Here is an 18,348-nt window from a genome sequence, read left to right on the forward strand (position 1 = left end):
ACAAAAGAACAAAGGAAATATGTTAAGATTCCACAGAGCATGAACACACTTAAGTTCTATTACCTGTGCTGAAATTCTTCATTCAGCTTTCTTAAATTTAATGGTGCATGTAACATACTATGACAGCATTGTCAGTGTTATAAAGAGAAGCATAGTCGATGGAATTTTCCATTTTTACAAAAATATATATTATTTGCCCCTAGCTTTTTTATTTTCCTGTTTTTACAGTTTAAATCGTATTAAGCTGTAGGCAGCTAATTTTGATGACTATGTTCAAGATATTATTTCTGAACATTGTGTCCTTTGGCTTGTAGGCTAATTTTTTTAGACTCATTTTTTGTAAAGCTCTGATAATGATCAGGCCATTGTCACATTAGTTCATTTTCCAAGCAATGCCATTGCCTAAAACTTTGGTCCACCATAAGATATGAATTAAATTGAGAAGATTAAACATTTATATTCTTATCTGTTTTTCTCCCATATTCATTAATTTCCTGAAATTTCTGCATATTGTTCATGTGCAATGTCAGCATTAAGTCTTAGCCATGAATTTCAAAGAACCGAAATAATGTCTAGTCATTTGAGACAGAACCTAGTAAGAAGGAATACTGGTCTGCACAGCAGGTTTAACGGGGACAATTCTGGCCTTTACTTTTTTCCCCACAGTATATAATGTTCCATGTGTTGCATAGTGACATAATTATTTTGGGTTTGGTCATGATTATAGATGTCAAATATGTTTTTATCTATTATGACTCCTATTTGTGATAATACAGAATGTTTCTAATTGCTTTTATTTTGTCTGTCTGGTATTTCAATTGGAAAGAATAATCTTCCTGATTTCTTGATGGGTTATTTACATATAAGAAAATGCTTTGTAAAGATGTCATGATCTGCAAATATTATTGCTGGGTACTTTTTAAAGTAAATGAGGAATTTTGTTAAATTGCTTTTTTAAGGTAGCCATTTATGGACTGTATTGCATAATAATGGCTATAACATGCATGGCTTTTATGTGTTATATCAGAATATTTTCTCAGGTTCCCTGAAGCTATTGGCTATTATTGTGAGAAGAAATGAAATGATGATACCCACAGGCTGGGCTTTGGAGAAAGTCAGACCTGGATAAGAGTCCTGAATCTGAATTTTACAAACTGTGAGGCAAGCCCTGACATTATCATATGCTATTAAGATTTTAGAATGAAACAAAAGAGAAAACTGTCTATCACAGACCCTTAGGAGATTTTTATTAACTTCTTAATTCTCACCAGGTCACCGAAGTAGGAAATACTTCAAATCTAAAACAGAGAAGGAAATTCTGTACCTTATTATCTTTATCTTTAAAATGAAAATAATAACAGTACCTACTCCATCAGATTCTTTTAAAGATATAGTGAGTTAATATTTATATCTGCCTCGTCAAGTGATTATGAAGTTTAAATGAGATATTTTTAAAACATAGAATAGTGCTAGCATATAGTAACTTTTACATAAGCATTTACTCAATAAGTTAAATCAAAGACATGGGCGCCTGGGTGGCTTAGTCGGTTGAGCGTCCGACTTTCGCTTAGGTCATGATCTCGCAGTTCGTGGGTACGAGCCCCGCGTGGGACTCTGTGCTGACTGCCAGCTCAGAGCCTGGAGCCTGTTTCAGTCTGTGACTCCCTCTCTCTCTGACCCTCCCCTGTTCACGCTGTCTCTCTCTCTCTCTCCTAGAAATAAATAAAACATTAAAAAAAAATAAGTTAAATCAAAGATAAACATTTTTCACTATACATGTATATTATTTACATAAGTGTGAAGAATAATTATTAAAAGATATATTTTTTCCAAACATTAATAGCAGTAACTGGAGTTATTACCAAAATTTTGGCTGCCTTTTTTATTCAGTTTCAAATTAATCTATCTTCAAGCAAACCAGCAAAAAAGGCAAAGGAACCCAAACATTTCTCCCTGAAAGAGGAAATAGAAGAGACACCAGGAAAGTGAACCAGCTGTTACATTCCAATGTGATAATTGCTTTGATAAAGGAACCCACAGGGTGCTCTGGAAGATCGGAATGGCAAAAACCAGGGAGCTTCATGAGAAATACCTGAAACTGAATTCTGAAGCAAGCTTGAAGTGTGGCTTTTGAGGCAGAGAACATATTGGAATGCTTAGAGGCTGAAAAATGACTAGAACCACAGGGTTCCAGAGTGGGGCAAGTGTTAGAGCTGGAACTGTAGAAATGAGTCAGGTAGGAGCCAATGCTTACAGGTCGTTTTGTGAAAAATCTCCTTTCAGCAGGAGAAGGTCATGATCCTCAAAAAAATTGTGCTGAATATATTCTTTTGCTTAGGATAATCAACATAGATTTTGATTAGAAATGAATATTTAAATTTAAATTTAATTTAGATTAACTGTGTCCAGGCAGGTGTTTACTTTTTGAAAGGGGGAAATGGCATTATTTTTATGGAGGAAAACTTCTAGATAAATTTTAGATAGGTTATACTCAAGAAACTGCACAGTTTAATAGGAAGAAAATCCAGATCCCGGCTATTGCTCTTGAAATCTGTTCTTTCAGCACCTGAAATATTGTAGTCACTGTTATACTTATAAAGAAGGGAAAAAAAAAGACCTGGACAAATATCTTTTACCTGAAGTAAGGCCAGTTTATTTTTAAGTCACCGTCTTCAAGTAAGCCTCAGTAAATCCTCCCCCTCACCAGCATAGAACTTAGAACATAGTGCCTTTTTAATAACTTTAAGTTGAATAATTTCTACTGTGCTATAATATCTAGATAGCTGAGATTTGGATAAATTTGTTTCTAAAGTCTATTATTGGTGAATGATATAGTATTATTTTAAGGTCAATTATTTTCTTCCACTGCTGTTTTAACTTAATGAGTCCCTCAGTACTTGTGTTATCACTCACTCACTATTTATTTGAGGAGACCTAACCCTTTGTTCTGTTAGTTTTTGTGAACCACCAATGACTCAGAAGTATATTCCATTGTTAAAACTCTTGTTACAAACTCTCAACTGGATCTTTTAGAAGACTTTTGGAGTTGTCAGGGAGAGGAAAAGAGAACATGGGTGCATTGTTTGTTAGTGTTTTACCTGGTCAATTCAAATGACCAAAGTAAAAAAGTGAAAATCACAGCATATTGTGATTTAAGTTGCCAGTCAATATCAAAGTACATTAAGTTTTAAGTTATATGCTCTACTTTTCATTACAAAAAAAAAAAACCCTCAAACAATATAACATTGTATAAAATTAAATTTAAAATATTAGCCTACTGCCCTTAACTAGGTTTACATATTTACAGATATTATTTTTTCATAGCTAATGGGCCGCATAAATCCAGGAATTATATCATACTAAATAACCTATTTTATTTATTGATTAAACTATTTGACTTTTTTCCCTTTACATCTTTATTAGAAACCAGATAAAATTCTGTTAGTGTTACTATTATTGTTATATTATTTCTGAAGTTGCCTTCACATAAGTCATAAAATACACAACTTTTCAGTGCTGAAATTTAGTGATAAGTTAACTTTTAGGGCATTTATTACTAATATATGTCACTTTTTTTGTTACCTTCGTATCAGGGCTTCACTGATATTAAGTTAAACATACAACAGGTGTTTCCGAGTTTGAGAAGATAATTTGCACAGCATATGGATATACTATAAAAAATAATGTCTTCTTTTCTAAGAAGCCTGGAAAGATCTTCAATATGAATCAAAGAGTTTATGACACTACTGGGGATATAGTCCAGGTGAAATAAGATTATTGAGTAGTAGGAAAGCTATAATAAAAACTGTCAGTACTGTCACCCAGTTCCCTCTAAGGTCTGTAAAGGATAAAAAGTATATTGAGCATCGTCTAACAGCTGCCAAGAATGCGAGGGGAACCACAATTATGGTGAGCAACAGTATTCTGGTTCAGAAAAAATACATATAACTTGTTGTAGTTAAATTGAAAATGGTAAGTTGGATTATAAAATGTATTATGAGGCTTGGGTTTTTGAAAATGGCTACATGCTAACTAAACATGTAACTGATTTTATTATGGATGTATGTAGTCCAGATTCATAAACTTATTCAATTTAAAATGGCCTATAAATATAGGTATCTTATTAATTATTAATAGTTACCTAGGGAAAGACCATATTTGTACATAGATAGTATATTTTGTCAGAGGAAAGTGCTACCCTTCCATGGAAAGTAAGAAATTCTTTATTGCTACCTCACGAAGTGGCAGCAATTGAGAAAAGGAAGGGAGTGTTTTTGGCCTTGAGCTCGGAAGAGGGAAAAGTGCAACTGTCTTCTGTCATCCTGAATCCTCGTTCATCAGACACCAGCTGCCTCCACCTGCTGCCTAAGTTCAATTCCAGTGAGATCAAAGTCATACACCTGAGGTACCCTGGTGGGGAAGTAAGTGCCAGGTCTGCCCTGGCCCCAGAGATCTGCTCCCTGGTCTGTCCCCAAGAACTGTTAGTGATGACATTGCCAAGGCAACCAGTGATTCGAAGGGTCTGAGGATTGCAGTGAAACTGAACATTCAGAACACAAAAGCCCAGACTGAGGTGGTACCTTCTGCCTCTGCCCTGATTATCAAAGCCATCAAGGAACTGCCAAGAGACAGAAAGAAGCAGAAAAACATGAAGCGCAGTGGAAATACCACTTTTGATGATATTGTCAACATTGCCCCATAGATGCAGCACCAGTCTTTAGCCAGAATGTTCTCTGGAACCATTAAAGGGATCCTTTGGGCTGCAATGCTGATGGCAGCAACTTTCACGACATCATAGATGATGCAGTGGAATGCCCAGCTACTTAAGAACTACAATGGAAAATTATTTCAGTAAAGGATCATTTGACAACCAAAAAAAGGAAAGGAGAGGAGGGAGGAAGGAGAGGAAGGGAGGGAAGGGAAGGGGAGGGGAAGGGAGAAATATGCCTAACATAGGCATTGAAAATATAGAAGTACTAGGAGATGATCTTTGGATCAGGAATAAAGGAAAGCCTCTTTTATCACATAGATTCTCATATTTTCAGTTTGTATTCCTTAGATACATGCTCAGCTATACATCCATAATAAAGGTATGTTACACTTTTCGTAAGGATATAGCCATTTTCAAAAGCACAGAGTTCACAATATATTGTATAGTCCAGCCTGTGTTATCTTAGAATTTAACTGATTTTTAAGAGGAGATTATTTTTTACCTCATACTGTTAGCACGGAGCAACAGACAGAAGCCCAGGAGGAAAGGATTCAGTATAAATAGCCTTGAATCACTCATGAGATTGACATGTGTTTTGGAGATTTCATTCCTGAAGAACTGCAGTGATTAACAGGAGTTTTCCATAAACATGTATGAGTAACTCCATATGGGCCAACTACTGAGAACCAAAGATGAATTATACTCTCTGCCCTGAATGAACCTGTAGTCTTTTTGTTTTGTTTTGTTTTGTTTTTGGATCGCATTAGGTAGTAGAGTTTCTTTTCCCCTTATTCCCTTCATTCATTCTCTCATTCCACATTATTGGCACCTGAAATGTATATGGTCCATAGTAGCCACTGTGTTGCTTACAGAGAAGAACTTGCTTTTGATATTAAGCTCTGATATACCCATATCTACACATCGTAAAATCCTACTTGTGCTTCAGCCTCTGGCACAAGTATCTCTGTCAAATAAGGCTTCTATGATGCTCCTGAGATAGAAAAAATTTCTCTTTCTTTTGAAAATTCATGAGAAAATGAAGAGTTTAAGCATATATTTATGTTTGTCAGATATCCACTGTATTGACTCTCTGGAAATAGCAGTAAAACATTACCCTTTGACTCTAAAGCAACTCCTTCCATATTAGAGAAAGTACCATATAACTTTCAGAGCATTTTAAGGATTATAAGGAAGCCCATTAAGTAACTAAAGAAGTGTATACTATTTAGTGTGAATATATAATTTAAAAATTTGTACAACAAATTTCTGAATTACAGATTTTTTTCTCTCCATTTGCATATGAGAAAGCTGATACCTAGAGAATTGAAGTCATTTGCTTAAAGTCTTAAAACCAATAAAGTGAAGTCAGTAATTAAATATGGGAACTAAGCACCAGAGCCTGCTCTCTTCACCTGTGTCCTATGCTTTCTCATTTAAGACATTTAAAGACTTTGGATAAGCAAGCACATTTGAGCACTTAGTTAATACTAGCATGTGCATAAGTCTGTGTGTGTGCTTGTATGTGTGTGTGTGCATGTGTATTCAGTCTTATTTTGTATTTTATTTATTTATATACATTATTATTGTTTTCATATTATAATAATATAAATATTACATTTATATGCATTCATTATTTTATTATATATATTCAGTATGAATATGAATGAATATGAATATATATTCATTCTTATTTTTACTGGCTGTATTTAGGATAGCCAGATTTTACAAAGAACTCTAACCTAGGTACATGACTTATCACTATGTCATTACTGCAAGACAGAAAGCTCTTTATCTTCCTCTTGATAGCATCTTCCTTAGTCTCCTTAAGTATTCTCAATCCCCACCATCTTTAAAATGGATAAAGAATGATTTCCTAAGAAAGTTTTGCCAAGAAGACCATCCTTTCAGTACATAAAGCAGAGCTTTTATCAATGATAGTCTCTGTTTTTCTAAATTATTAAAGTCTGCCTCTGTAGACTGCAAGTGACCAGGATCAAATTATATTAGATATTTTAATCCCTAGATGTCTCCTAGGCAGAAAAACATTTAATAAGTATTTTTATGTTTTTTTATCCATTGACTTTTACTGATTCCGTATTATTGATATATAAAAATCATGAATGCATAATATTAATAGTTGCTGTAACATATTTTATTCTATTTCAACAATTCAGTTGGTAAGTATGATCCTGTACCCTTTAAATAAATTGGTAACAGAGACAAATTGGAAATGGGGCACTCTTCCCTCAGGGCTGTAACCTGCGGTGACCCCATTCTCCCCCAGGTCTTAGCATAATTATTATCAGTACCATACATTTGGCAAATACATTTTGTGTTCTTTACACATTCTGATACTGCTGTTTGGTATTGTTATTTAAATCTTGTCTTATTATTTCTATTTCTAACATCTTAAAGCCCCAGTAGATTCTGAAAGCCTAAAGAACTGACCCCACTTTCTTTAGTTAGACTTGTTTCTTTTTTCATACCCACCTGGTTTTATCTTTTGTATACAGGACTGGTGTGTTTATTTTCTTTCAGTGAATCTTCCTGCAGTTATTAAGGTACACTGATTCCATCCCATCCTTTTTGTCCCACCTGTGTATAACACAAAATCTTATTTTCAATTTCCATCTTCTCTTGTAAGAAAGAGAAAAATCTAAGTTTAAACTGCTCCTAAGAGCAGCATCCTCAAATACTCATGATGATACTCTCATTATGTAGTAAATAGGAAAGTATGTTTAAATATTTTTCAGAAGATGATATGCACTAAGTTTTTATGGAAATGTTTTATTTGCCTTTAGGATGAGATGTACATGAGTTTGGGGCTTCTTCTGCTCCTGAGGTTTTTGTAGCATACTTAATTTAAAAAAATAAAATATGCTTAAAAAGTATCTTTCTAATAGGAGTGGCTATACCAAGGTTATTTAAAATGTAATAAAATTACCTTCCTAATTTTAGGAATTAGTGCCTCAATAACAACTAAGGTTAATATAAGCCTTTGAAACCATGTGAGATTGTAAAATCCTAATGTTTTCATCTTGAGTTAAGAAGCTTCTTGAGGAGACCTTTCATTTTTTTTTTTTTTTCCCTAAACTAAAATTGGACTCCAGGAGAGAGGATACTGTAGCCTTTTTCTAGCTGTGACTTCTTAACTGCTTTTTGTTCTCAGTCTTCAAATTACTCTGGCAAGGAGGCAGTGATGTTGCAAAGAGATAAGGTCAGTAGAACATCACCTTTTAAAATTCTAACCTGTCTTCATACATGAATGGGATAGTCCTGAGTGTAAGATGGTAAATGTGTTTTAGTAGTTTCCTCAGCTGCCTAGGCTACTGGCCTCATTATGCTTCTGGGAGATTTCTGGAACCTCAAAACCCTCGTCTATGAAGTGGAAATAAAAGGTGTCTTGTTAATTTTTAAGAATCAGTCATATGAATATCAAAAATGAGTATCAAAATTTAACTGAAGGCCTTCTCTTTAATTCAAAATATGAAAAAAGTATAAAAGACATTTTTTAGCCATTCATATCTGAGAAAATCAATAATTCTCTGATATAGATTATAGAAAATTGTAGAAGAAATTTTATGTTTTATTACTAGATTCATGATCATGATCATCCAACAAGACATGAGTATCAGTCGTGTGAATTGTGTATTGTTCTAAATCTTGCCTGTTTTGAACTTTGTCTTAAAATGCCCGCAAATGAATGGTAATTTCTAGAGGATAAATAGCTCTATTTAAAAATTGTGTTTTGGTATTACCTACAAAGTAAATAAGTATTAAAAGTCTAAAACATGAATATCACTGGTTCAGCATCACCAAGACAGATTGGTACACAACATAAAAAATTCAGTTACCTTTAACATTGTTGTCATACCTTCTAAGCCAGCTGACTGTAGAAGCTGGGCTAAGATGCACATTAGGAATATTAAAAGTTAGTTCCAAATACCCCTGAACTATTAAGAATCTGTTGTGTAATTAGAGAAGCAGTCAGGAAACATATAGGAGAGGCTACTAATTGAATATTGAGAGATGTGAAGAGAATATTTGGAATCTCAGAATTGCGCTGGACTGTTTCATATATCAGAACATTGAATTGGCCTCATCATGTTTTAAAGACAGGAAACATCTTTCTTGGGTCTTTTCATTATGATGGGATCTGATACAAGGATTGCAAGCTGTGGAGCTCGGATATATATTGGATACTTCCAACCCCTCATTTCTTGATTTACATTCCTTCCATTCAATTCTGTGCCATTTCAGTAAAAATATTTCCAAATTGGGGTAGGATATTAGACTATATATTTGCCTCTTCTGGTGACAAGGTAGGGAGCTTAGATCCTATACCTATCTGCTACATTTCAGTTAGACCTTCCAAGTAAAGGTAACTCTTCCAAAGATCTGAAGAAATACAACATCAATATTAGGAAAATATCTTAAATTTTTTCTAGGTAAATATTGACTTGCTCAGTTTGATTACATATAGACCTAGTATAGATTATACATAGCCTAATCAAATAGTGCTAACTTGATCGAACCAAGTCTAGCAAAAAAACAAAGACAAAGCAATATGAGGTTTTAAAGTTTTCAAATAGATCGTTTGATTTTTTTTAAGAGAGAGAGTGTGAGTGGGTAAGGAGCAGAGAGGCAGAAAGAGAATTCTAAGGAAGCCCACACCAGCGCCAAGTCTGATGTGAGGCTCAATCTCACAACTGTGAGCCCAAATCAAGAGTTGGACACTTAACTGAACCACCCAGGTGCCTCTGATTTTTTTAAATTTTTAACTGAAGAAGAAATTGTTATTTAAACTCATGGATTGGGAAATTCTTTAACAAGCATAGATCACAATTCTAGCTGCTATGGATGCTTAACAATAAAAGAAACAGGCATCTGTTCTCAGATATGTAAAGAATGAAATGCTCTTTATTTCTTTACTTACTATAATTTTTTTGGTGTTATACTATAGAGTAAAACTGTCCAGCCTCACTAATATTTGGGGAGAAGAATCATGGCTCTCTTTCCTTGGAGAAAGATCTTTATATCTTTAATAGTTTGTGTGCCTTAAGTAGCAGTACTCAAATTTCATACATTTTTTATGGTCATGTTGAATCATGAAGGATTAATGTTATTAAGGATTCTATATTTTGCTTTTAATGAAATCCATTGTTATGCCCTCTATTAAATGTGGAAATGAAAAAAGTTTATCACTAGTAAAAAATCTAAGAGGTTTCATTGCTCTAAAAAATAATCTAAGGTACTCCTTTTGGTATAAATATAATTATTTGGGGATTAAAAATATTACATAATTGTTTATCTGAATTAACTTTTGGCTCTTACAGTGCATTTAAAAATAAACTGCATTAAAACAGTAACTTTGAAACATAAAAGGGGAATTGAATGAAGATAAAAACAAGTGTAATTTAAATGTTACTTCTTAGGAAAAATTTATGTAGAATGGTGGTTTACAATAATTGTTGACATATTCCCCTAAGTACTGTGTCTGTGATTTTTCATGGTATCAATCATTTAAAGCAATTTAGGTAATAACATTCTGACATGCATTTCTGCTATTTTATTTACACCATTTGCCTACATCATTGTAATGCAGTACCTTTCTGGTTTGGTACAGTAAATGCACTCTGTAATATCTATTATGGCATGGTCAAAGGATAATTTATTGTCAAATAGAAAAATAGGTCAACACTAATGTCACTTGATGATCAACTCACCCCCTCCCCAAGTTTAATAAAACATCTCACCAGTATGCATTCCAGTGCAGTGGTTGATATTTTATTAGGACTACCTGGCTATAGCAGTAGTGTAATTACTGAGCTGTCAGAGTGATAAGTGGGATTAATGGCAGCCTGATGCACTTTAGTCTGCAGAGCGCTTAGAGAATTGCAAGATGGTATTATTATCAGAGTCTGCCCATTCTGGCATATTCATGGCACCAAAGAAAAAAAGAATGCTACAATTCAGGTTTGCATTGCCCTGCCTCATTAACATCTGACATTTCCAACAGCTGTTATTTGTGAACTAGCTCAATAATAAAAAGGGAATTATTTGGTAAAGAGGCTTAATAACCACAACTAAAAATCCTTACATTGTCAGTGCTGTTAAGTGAATCTGTTTATGTTGAATTTAAGATTTCTCTAGAAGAATGGGAAAATACACTGTGCATTAATTTGGCTCATTCATACCTGCTGACATTATAACTTTAATTTTTAATTGCCTTATTATTCAAGTTAGGTTTTAGAAAAAAGAAAGGTAGGAAACTTGTGACTTTATTAGGGATGAACAGAATCTATATGAGATAAATGATATGTATACACATGTATACAGATATATATATATATACACATATACACATATGAAACAAATAAGTACATTTATTGCTTTATTCCTGTGAATTGCCAAATATTTTTAAAACTGTTGAAATGACTTTTTTAATAAATTAGAAGATACTTAAGATGGCACATTATTTGCTAATCTAGCTAGCTATTTTATTTTACTACATAATAAGAGATCCTTTCAAACCACTAATAATGCTCAACATATTTATCCATGTGAAGATAACACATATAAGTATCACCTCGTTTCAACATGATAGACCAAATAGACCATGGATTATACTCTGTTTGCATTGTTGTGCAATGTATGCTGGTGATTACACTTTCAAGAAGTTCTTTTTGAACTCAGTGACAGTGTTTTAGGGAAAAAATCATAAGTATGAGAAGATAGGAATTCAACTAAATGATAGATGTGAATCTAACAATGGCATTTAGAGAAATGATAGAGGAGAGGTTTAATGACTACATTTCAGAGAAGACAATTGATTATGAAAAGCCTTCGGTACTCATTGTGTAAAATTTAATTTAGAGAGAAGGCTAAGGGCACAAACCAGAGAAAAGAGATCAGATTTAAAAACAAGATATTAATTAGGTGCTGAGAAATTGGTTCAGATAATGAAGAGGGCTCTCCTTACTCACAAAAGAATGACAAGAAGACTGGTATTGTTTTCTCAAAGGAAATGAACCAAGGTCTTTACACATGGAAGTAGATAGAAGATGAGCGAGCTAGTCACCTTTGTCACTGAGCAGTTGTAGGATTCATTCTCAATGAAATTCTTGGAGAATTCTGGACTTCTTACAAATGTGACAGTGGTATATCTTAAGTTTTAGATCTCCAGCCTAATTCTTCTCTACGCCTGTTCTCACTGTGTGACAGACCAAACAGCATTAGTTTATGTATCTTGTACTTTTCTCCAGGCTTGGGCACATACTGGGTCATTCTCTTGGTGACCTTGGTCTCCAAATCCCACCCTTTTCAACTTCCCTCAGGCCCACTTGTTCTTCAATCTTCCCTTTGAGTATTACTCTTCCCAATGAGTTGTCCTGACTCTCTCCCTCCAGTACTGCAGTTCTTCTGATATGCTTCCCTGAGCATGCTATTTTCACCCAAATTCACGTTGACTACTCCAGTTGCCTTTTATATATGTGACCTTCCTCCAGGCCTCAAGATGCATGAGAGCAGGACCATGGTGGTCACCAATTTTATATCCTCATATCTGTGGTTCTGCCATGTAACAGGGACTCATTAGACTTTTACTAAGTGAATGAATGAATGAATGAATAACATACATTTATGTATAGATTAAAGACCATTCTAGCTAGTGGGTTCAGTCCTGAAGTAGTAATTACAGAATTGTGATCCTTGCTATGCCGATCCAACCATGTATAGCAGAATCACCTCAAAGGCTTTTTAGTTTTTTTTTTTTTTCTCCAAAATACAGATTCACGGGCCAATAAGTCAGACTCAGGAGGGGCTTCTCTGTGGAAACCGTGACATCTACCAAGTTGGTCCTTAGGTACACTAAAATTTGAGCAGGTCTCTGGTCAGGACTCGAGGAAGCAGATTCTGAGATGAGACTGGTATTCGAGAAATGTATTAAAAGATCAACATTGTGTAAGAGAGAAGGAATCAGGATTGGACAGACAGCCATAATAAAGGCTGCAGTGGATCTCTGCAGACTTGTTCCCCAAGTCTGGGTAAGGGGACTGGGCTCTAACCTCTTCATTGACCTGTAATTGGAAGCAGGCTGCTACTAGAAAGAGGACATGACCTTGGTTGAGCCTGTTCTCTTTGACTGAGGGCACAGCAGCAGGGGAATAAATGCTTCATTCTGGAAGGGGGTGGATCTGGGCTATGCATTGAAGCATGTACTACAAAGCCCAGTTGCCATGTGAATAGTTTGGAACATCAGAAAACTGGAGGGAGGGAGAGATGATGGGAGGGAAAGAAGGAGGGAGAGAGGAAATGTGGGAGACAAAGTGGGAGGGATGAAGGGATGAAGAAAGGACATTACAAGTAGTAAAATGAGAGACTTTGCTTTAGTGTATGTATAATAATTGTGGCCTTCAAGGGATACAAAACTTTTATCATTAAAGACTGCATTCTCTGAGCATTGTCAGTGTAGTGAGAGGTCAAAAAAGATTGATTGAGTAAATGAGTGAATGATGTATCTTAAATAAATATGATCCTCTTAATCTCTAGGAGGAAAACGGAGAGGAGTTAACCTGAGCGGTGCTATTTTATACATTTGAGAAGGTATACAAAAAATGAAACCCAGATACTCTATGTTTACTGCTTAAAAATGATTTTGTACCTAAAAATATCACAATATATAGAATATTATCTCCGTTACTTTGTAGTTTCTGTAATCTGGTTATTTTATTTCTTAGGTGTCTGAAATGTGCAGATGCCCCCTGTCAGAAGAGCTGTCCAACTAATCTAGATATCAAATCATTCATCACAAGTATTGCAAACAAGGTAAATTCATATTTAACTCTGCAAATGAAATTAACAGCACTTGATCTTGATGTCTGTCTACTATGACCTGTGATTAAAGCATAAAGCTTGTCTTGATAAATTGGGTTAAATACTAAAAATGTGATTTCTATAGGCATGTGAAAATGTAGCATATTTTATTAATTAGCCTCTTCCACGTTTTGATATAATTATTGTAAAAATGCATATTCATTGTGTATTGATTTAATAAATTAGTTTATGTTGAAATTAATGATTTTTTTTTATCCAAGGTACTCACTGAGTAGGTTGACTCTAGCTTAAGCTCAGTAAATGTTTATAGATAGAAACTGTCATTAATTATCAAAACACATTATCTCTTTTAAAATGTGTTTTGGTTTTAAGACTGGCACACTGAAACATGCCAAGGAAATGGACTTTTTCCTGGTGCTAAAATTCAGGTAATTTATTTAATATTTGGAATAATTCATAGACACTGGATAGAGTTATAACCAAAAAACCCTGGCATCAAAAAATAGAAAACAGGCTTTTGTGAGCATGAGCAGAACAAAAAGAATTTTGACCTTTTTTTTTTTGTTAAAACCAATGTAAGACAGACCAATTTTTCATTCACTAAATGAATTTTTGATTGATTAAATGATTAACTAATAGTATCTTTTCTTTGTGAAAGGAGTATTGTGAGCTCTTAGCCAAGTGTCTGATGCTTTAGCAAATGAGCAAAAGCTGAAGAAGTCTTCCTATAAGGATGTAGAGAATCCTTCTTTTCACAAGCTTTGACATTTCTGTTCTAAAATGCTGTAAAAATCCAATAAGTGCTCCTTCAACAACCAGGTACCTTTTTTATAAAGATCATTTCTCAATGTCCATTATTTAAAATATATATTTCAAGAGAAAAATGGTATATTTATATAGTTTTAGGATTTAAAAAGAAAAATTTATACTTAGGTATACAGTATGATATTAATCTACATGTAGATTAGGGTTTTAAGTCTAGGATAAATTTTAGATTGACCACTTATTGTGAACCCAGGGAAAATTACTTATTTATGAAAGGAAGACATCTGTTCAGCATCTATTCTACAAGTTTGTGGTGTAAATAATGCTTGTATGTGAAAATCTCTAACATTATTATTTTGCAAATAATAATTTGTTATTTAATAAATATTTTGTTGATGTGGAATCATTAATAATCCCATTCATTCAATATGGCAAATATTACCCAAGGGATTACTATTTTTGTAGCTGTTATTATTTATTGAGTAGCTACTATGTACCAAACACAGTGACAGGTATTGGGTTCCTGCTATGGCCCAGCCTTTTAGAAGTTCATAATTTATAACCAAAGCAGGTATATAATTTTTTTTTAAAAATCTCTCTAACCATAATTGAATATAGTTAGTTGTGCAACCCATGCAATCTAGAGAGTGTATTCATTCACAAAAGCAGGAATGTGTATATGTGGCAAGTTTAGGCAGATGTAATAAATTCAGTATGGCTAGAATAGGGCCTAGATTACATAAAGAAGAGTGATGGGAAAGAGACAGGGCAATGAGAGTGGAATTCAGTTGTGAAAATATATTAATTCTATGCTCAATATTTGAGACTTAATCCTAGACATAGAGGAAATCATCAATGCTTTGTATTTGTTATGTAATTAAGAAGATGAATTCTAGGAAGTGATCTCATTCATTAACTTCATGGTATGTGACACATCTATCATCACAAGACCTATGTCTTATATGTGAAAATAAATAATATATGTGAACCTTATTTGTTTAATAATGACTTCACAGAAAAGAAGTGAAACAAAATGTCCAGAGTTTGAAGTCTAAAATGTTTTGGCTAAAATTATTTCCAAGGTACCAGCCTTGACTTTAAGCATGAGGAGATGCTACAATTATGATCTTTGCTGGCTAAATGTTCCCTAGATATTCCAAAATTCACTAGTGATATTGTGCTTCTCATTAAGGTATATTCTATTCATTCAATGTGTATACAAGTCTATTAAAAAAAAAAAGACAAATGGAATAATGGTTTGTTTGAGAAGTTTATAAAATGCCTAGACATAATCAGACGTCTCTCTGTTCTAGAAAAACTTTCTATTTCATTAATTTGTATTCTTTACTGCCTAACAAAGTGGTATGCTTAGCTATTTATTTAAACAGATTTGACATGAAGAGAAGATATTTGGAGACATTTAATTGAAAATGTGATTTTTCTATAGGCGTTTAGGGAACTCTGTCGTTAAGTAGTGTTTTGTGGAAGAATCACTGTAGTAATCATAAAAGGTCAGAGATCCTTGTTCTCTAAAGCCTTCAGCTTTTTAGATATTTACCAGCTGTGTACAATGTAGTCTGTCCCACACTGCTCTGCCAGTGGACCTCAACTCAGGAGGGGGGTTCTTTCCAGGTTGAGAGGGTAATTGAATTGCCAGACTCAATGAGCCTTGTGCCTCTGAGAAAAGGATGTCACTTGTACTGTATTGTGTTAGGTTTCTGTGATTCAGTGGAGTTTAGGCCAATACTTCCATTCTTTATTTTCTTACAAACTGGATTACAGCTCTAGTTTTCAAAGGTACAGTCAATTCCATTGTACCTCCTCAGTCAGTTTTTCTCTGTTTCATTCATGCAGGCTGTTGTTCGCAATTGTATCTCTCGATCGGAAGTACACGTTTCAGAGTCATCAAACTGTGAATACTGGGTTATATTTCTTGATAGCTTCCCTTTGAAAAAAAAACTACTTTATATCAGAATGTATGAGGTCGATCTATACATGTAGTGAAAAAGAATGACTGTTTTTAAAAAAACGTTCCTTTCTTTCATGATGTTTTATTTTAAACAATAGAGATAGTTTCTCTTTTTAAATTTTTCAATAAAATTCTAAAGCATTATTTTTCCATTATTTTGCATTTTATTTAGAGTCTGCATGTCCATATTTGTGTGACTTTTATGCCTAGATAAAAAAATTTAATAACACATATTAGAGAAAAGTTGACTAAATGAATCGATGTAAAATAAAAAGCTCTTCTTTATCATAGAGCCCTACTGAAAATAAGTAGAAGTCAGAAGACCAATAAAATTTAACCAGCAGAATTCATTTGATAAGCTACTTACAACAATATTTTTATTTAAAAGAAGATGTCTTGATATATGTACGTGTGTGTATACACACATACATACACGCACACATTCATATATACCTGATACAGGTGTTACAAAAACAGAGGTGCAGTCCATAGATTTACTTCATCCTCATTTTGGGTTTGCTTTTCAATTGCAGAGCCTAAGTGATTTAATCCTTTATCAAGTAAAATGTTGATCACTTCCAGAATAATCTTCTAAAAGCTTAGCTCTAATTATATTACCCCCTTGTTCAAAAAAATGTCAGTGGCTTCCCAGGGTCTAGAAACTAATGTCCAAATACATAACTTATTATGTAAGACAATTAGGCTTTCTCCCACTGTCATAACATAGAAATAATGAGGTGAAAAAAAACATTAGGAAGTCGATAACGTATTGAGGCACCTGGGTGGCTCAGTTGGTTAATCATCCCACTTCAGCTTAGGTCATGATCTCGTGGTTCGTGGGTTTGAGCCCCACGCCAAGCTCTGAGCTGACAGCTCGGAGCCTGGAGCCTGCTTCAGATTCTGTGTCTTTCTCTCTCTGTGCCCCTCCTTCACTCATGCTCTGTCTCTAAAAAATGAATAAACATTAAAAAAAGTTTTAAAAAGGAAGTCCATAACTTATTATGCAATAGTGTTTGAAAATATGAATATGTTAGATATGTAAAATAAAAAAGTAGGGATAAGGTTTCCTTTGGTACACAAGGCTGGTTGCCTCACTTGTTTTGCCTGATGATAACTGTGAGCACCTCTGTTCATTCTAAGAGGTCTGTCAGAAGCTTACCTACCTGCTGCTATAAAATGGCACTCAAGAGACCACAGCTTTTAAAAACTCTGTTATGCTCTACAGAGTAAACAAGCCATAATCCTGCAGAGTTGAATATGCCATTTGATTTAAATAAAGTGTTCTGAATTCAGGTGTCCATTTCCTTTACAGTTGAGATGCCAATATTTGAGTAATACAAAAAATGTATTTTTCTAGGACTGGGTGTATTCAGATTTTTACAACTACTTTATGGCATGGATCTGTATCATTTAGGTTACTAATCTGAGTGAGTCTTCCAGCACAGAGTGAAGTACTATGCTTCAAATAAGCTTGTCTCTAAGTCATAAAATACTATTTTCTATATCTTAATTTTATCCTTTTAAAACTCAGATAGTATTGTTAATGCTTTATTAGTCAATATTTGATTAGTTTTATTCACATTTTTCCTAAATTTTTCACTGTTTTTTCTTTTACTTATCTTTTCATTTTCCATATTGGAATTTCCATAGGAAAGTAGTTTACTTTTGCTTGTACTGAAGCTATTGGAAAATTAACAGAAACTTACTTATTGCTTATTTGATGCTATATGCCTATAGAGAGGAGCTGTTTTAAAGATCTTTTTATCTTCATTGTTCAACTAAACAGTGATTTATCTAAATTGGATTTCTTTTTCTTTATCCTTTTTGGTTTTCACTGGAGTTCTTGAATCTGTGCATTGATGACTTTCCTCATTTGGGGGATTTTCTCATTGATTATCATTTTCTTTGGAACTCTTATTAGATACATGTTAAACCTTTTTACTTTATTCTCCATGTCAATTAACTTATCCTCTTTATTTTGCATTTTTAAAAACTCTGCTAGCTTTTAAATCATTTTCTAGGCCTGTCATTTCTTTGTTATATATAAAAAATACTCATTTTTCATACT

The 18,348-nt window shown here is 33.9% G+C and overlaps 1 protein-coding gene across 2 annotated transcripts in view; it reads left to right on the forward strand.

The window, feature by feature from the left end:
- Positions 1-18,348, forward strand: part of DPYD (dihydropyrimidine dehydrogenase) — an 805,636-nt gene that overhangs the window by 175,127 nt on the left and 612,161 nt on the right. For both annotated transcript variants that reach the window (XM_077746119.1, XM_077746120.1), the window contains exon 4: positions 13,450-13,537. In XM_077746119.1, coding sequence (XP_077602245.1) covers positions 13,450-13,537 — 88 coding nt within the window. The remainder of the gene's footprint in view (positions 1-13,449; positions 13,538-18,348) is intronic.

The sequence above is a fragment of the Crocuta crocuta genome, unplaced genomic scaffold, assembly GCF_008692635.1.
Source record: "Crocuta crocuta isolate KB4526 unplaced genomic scaffold, BGI_CrCroc_1.0 scaffold48, whole genome shotgun sequence".
NCBI lineage: Eukaryota > Metazoa > Chordata > Mammalia > Carnivora > Hyaenidae > Crocuta > Crocuta crocuta.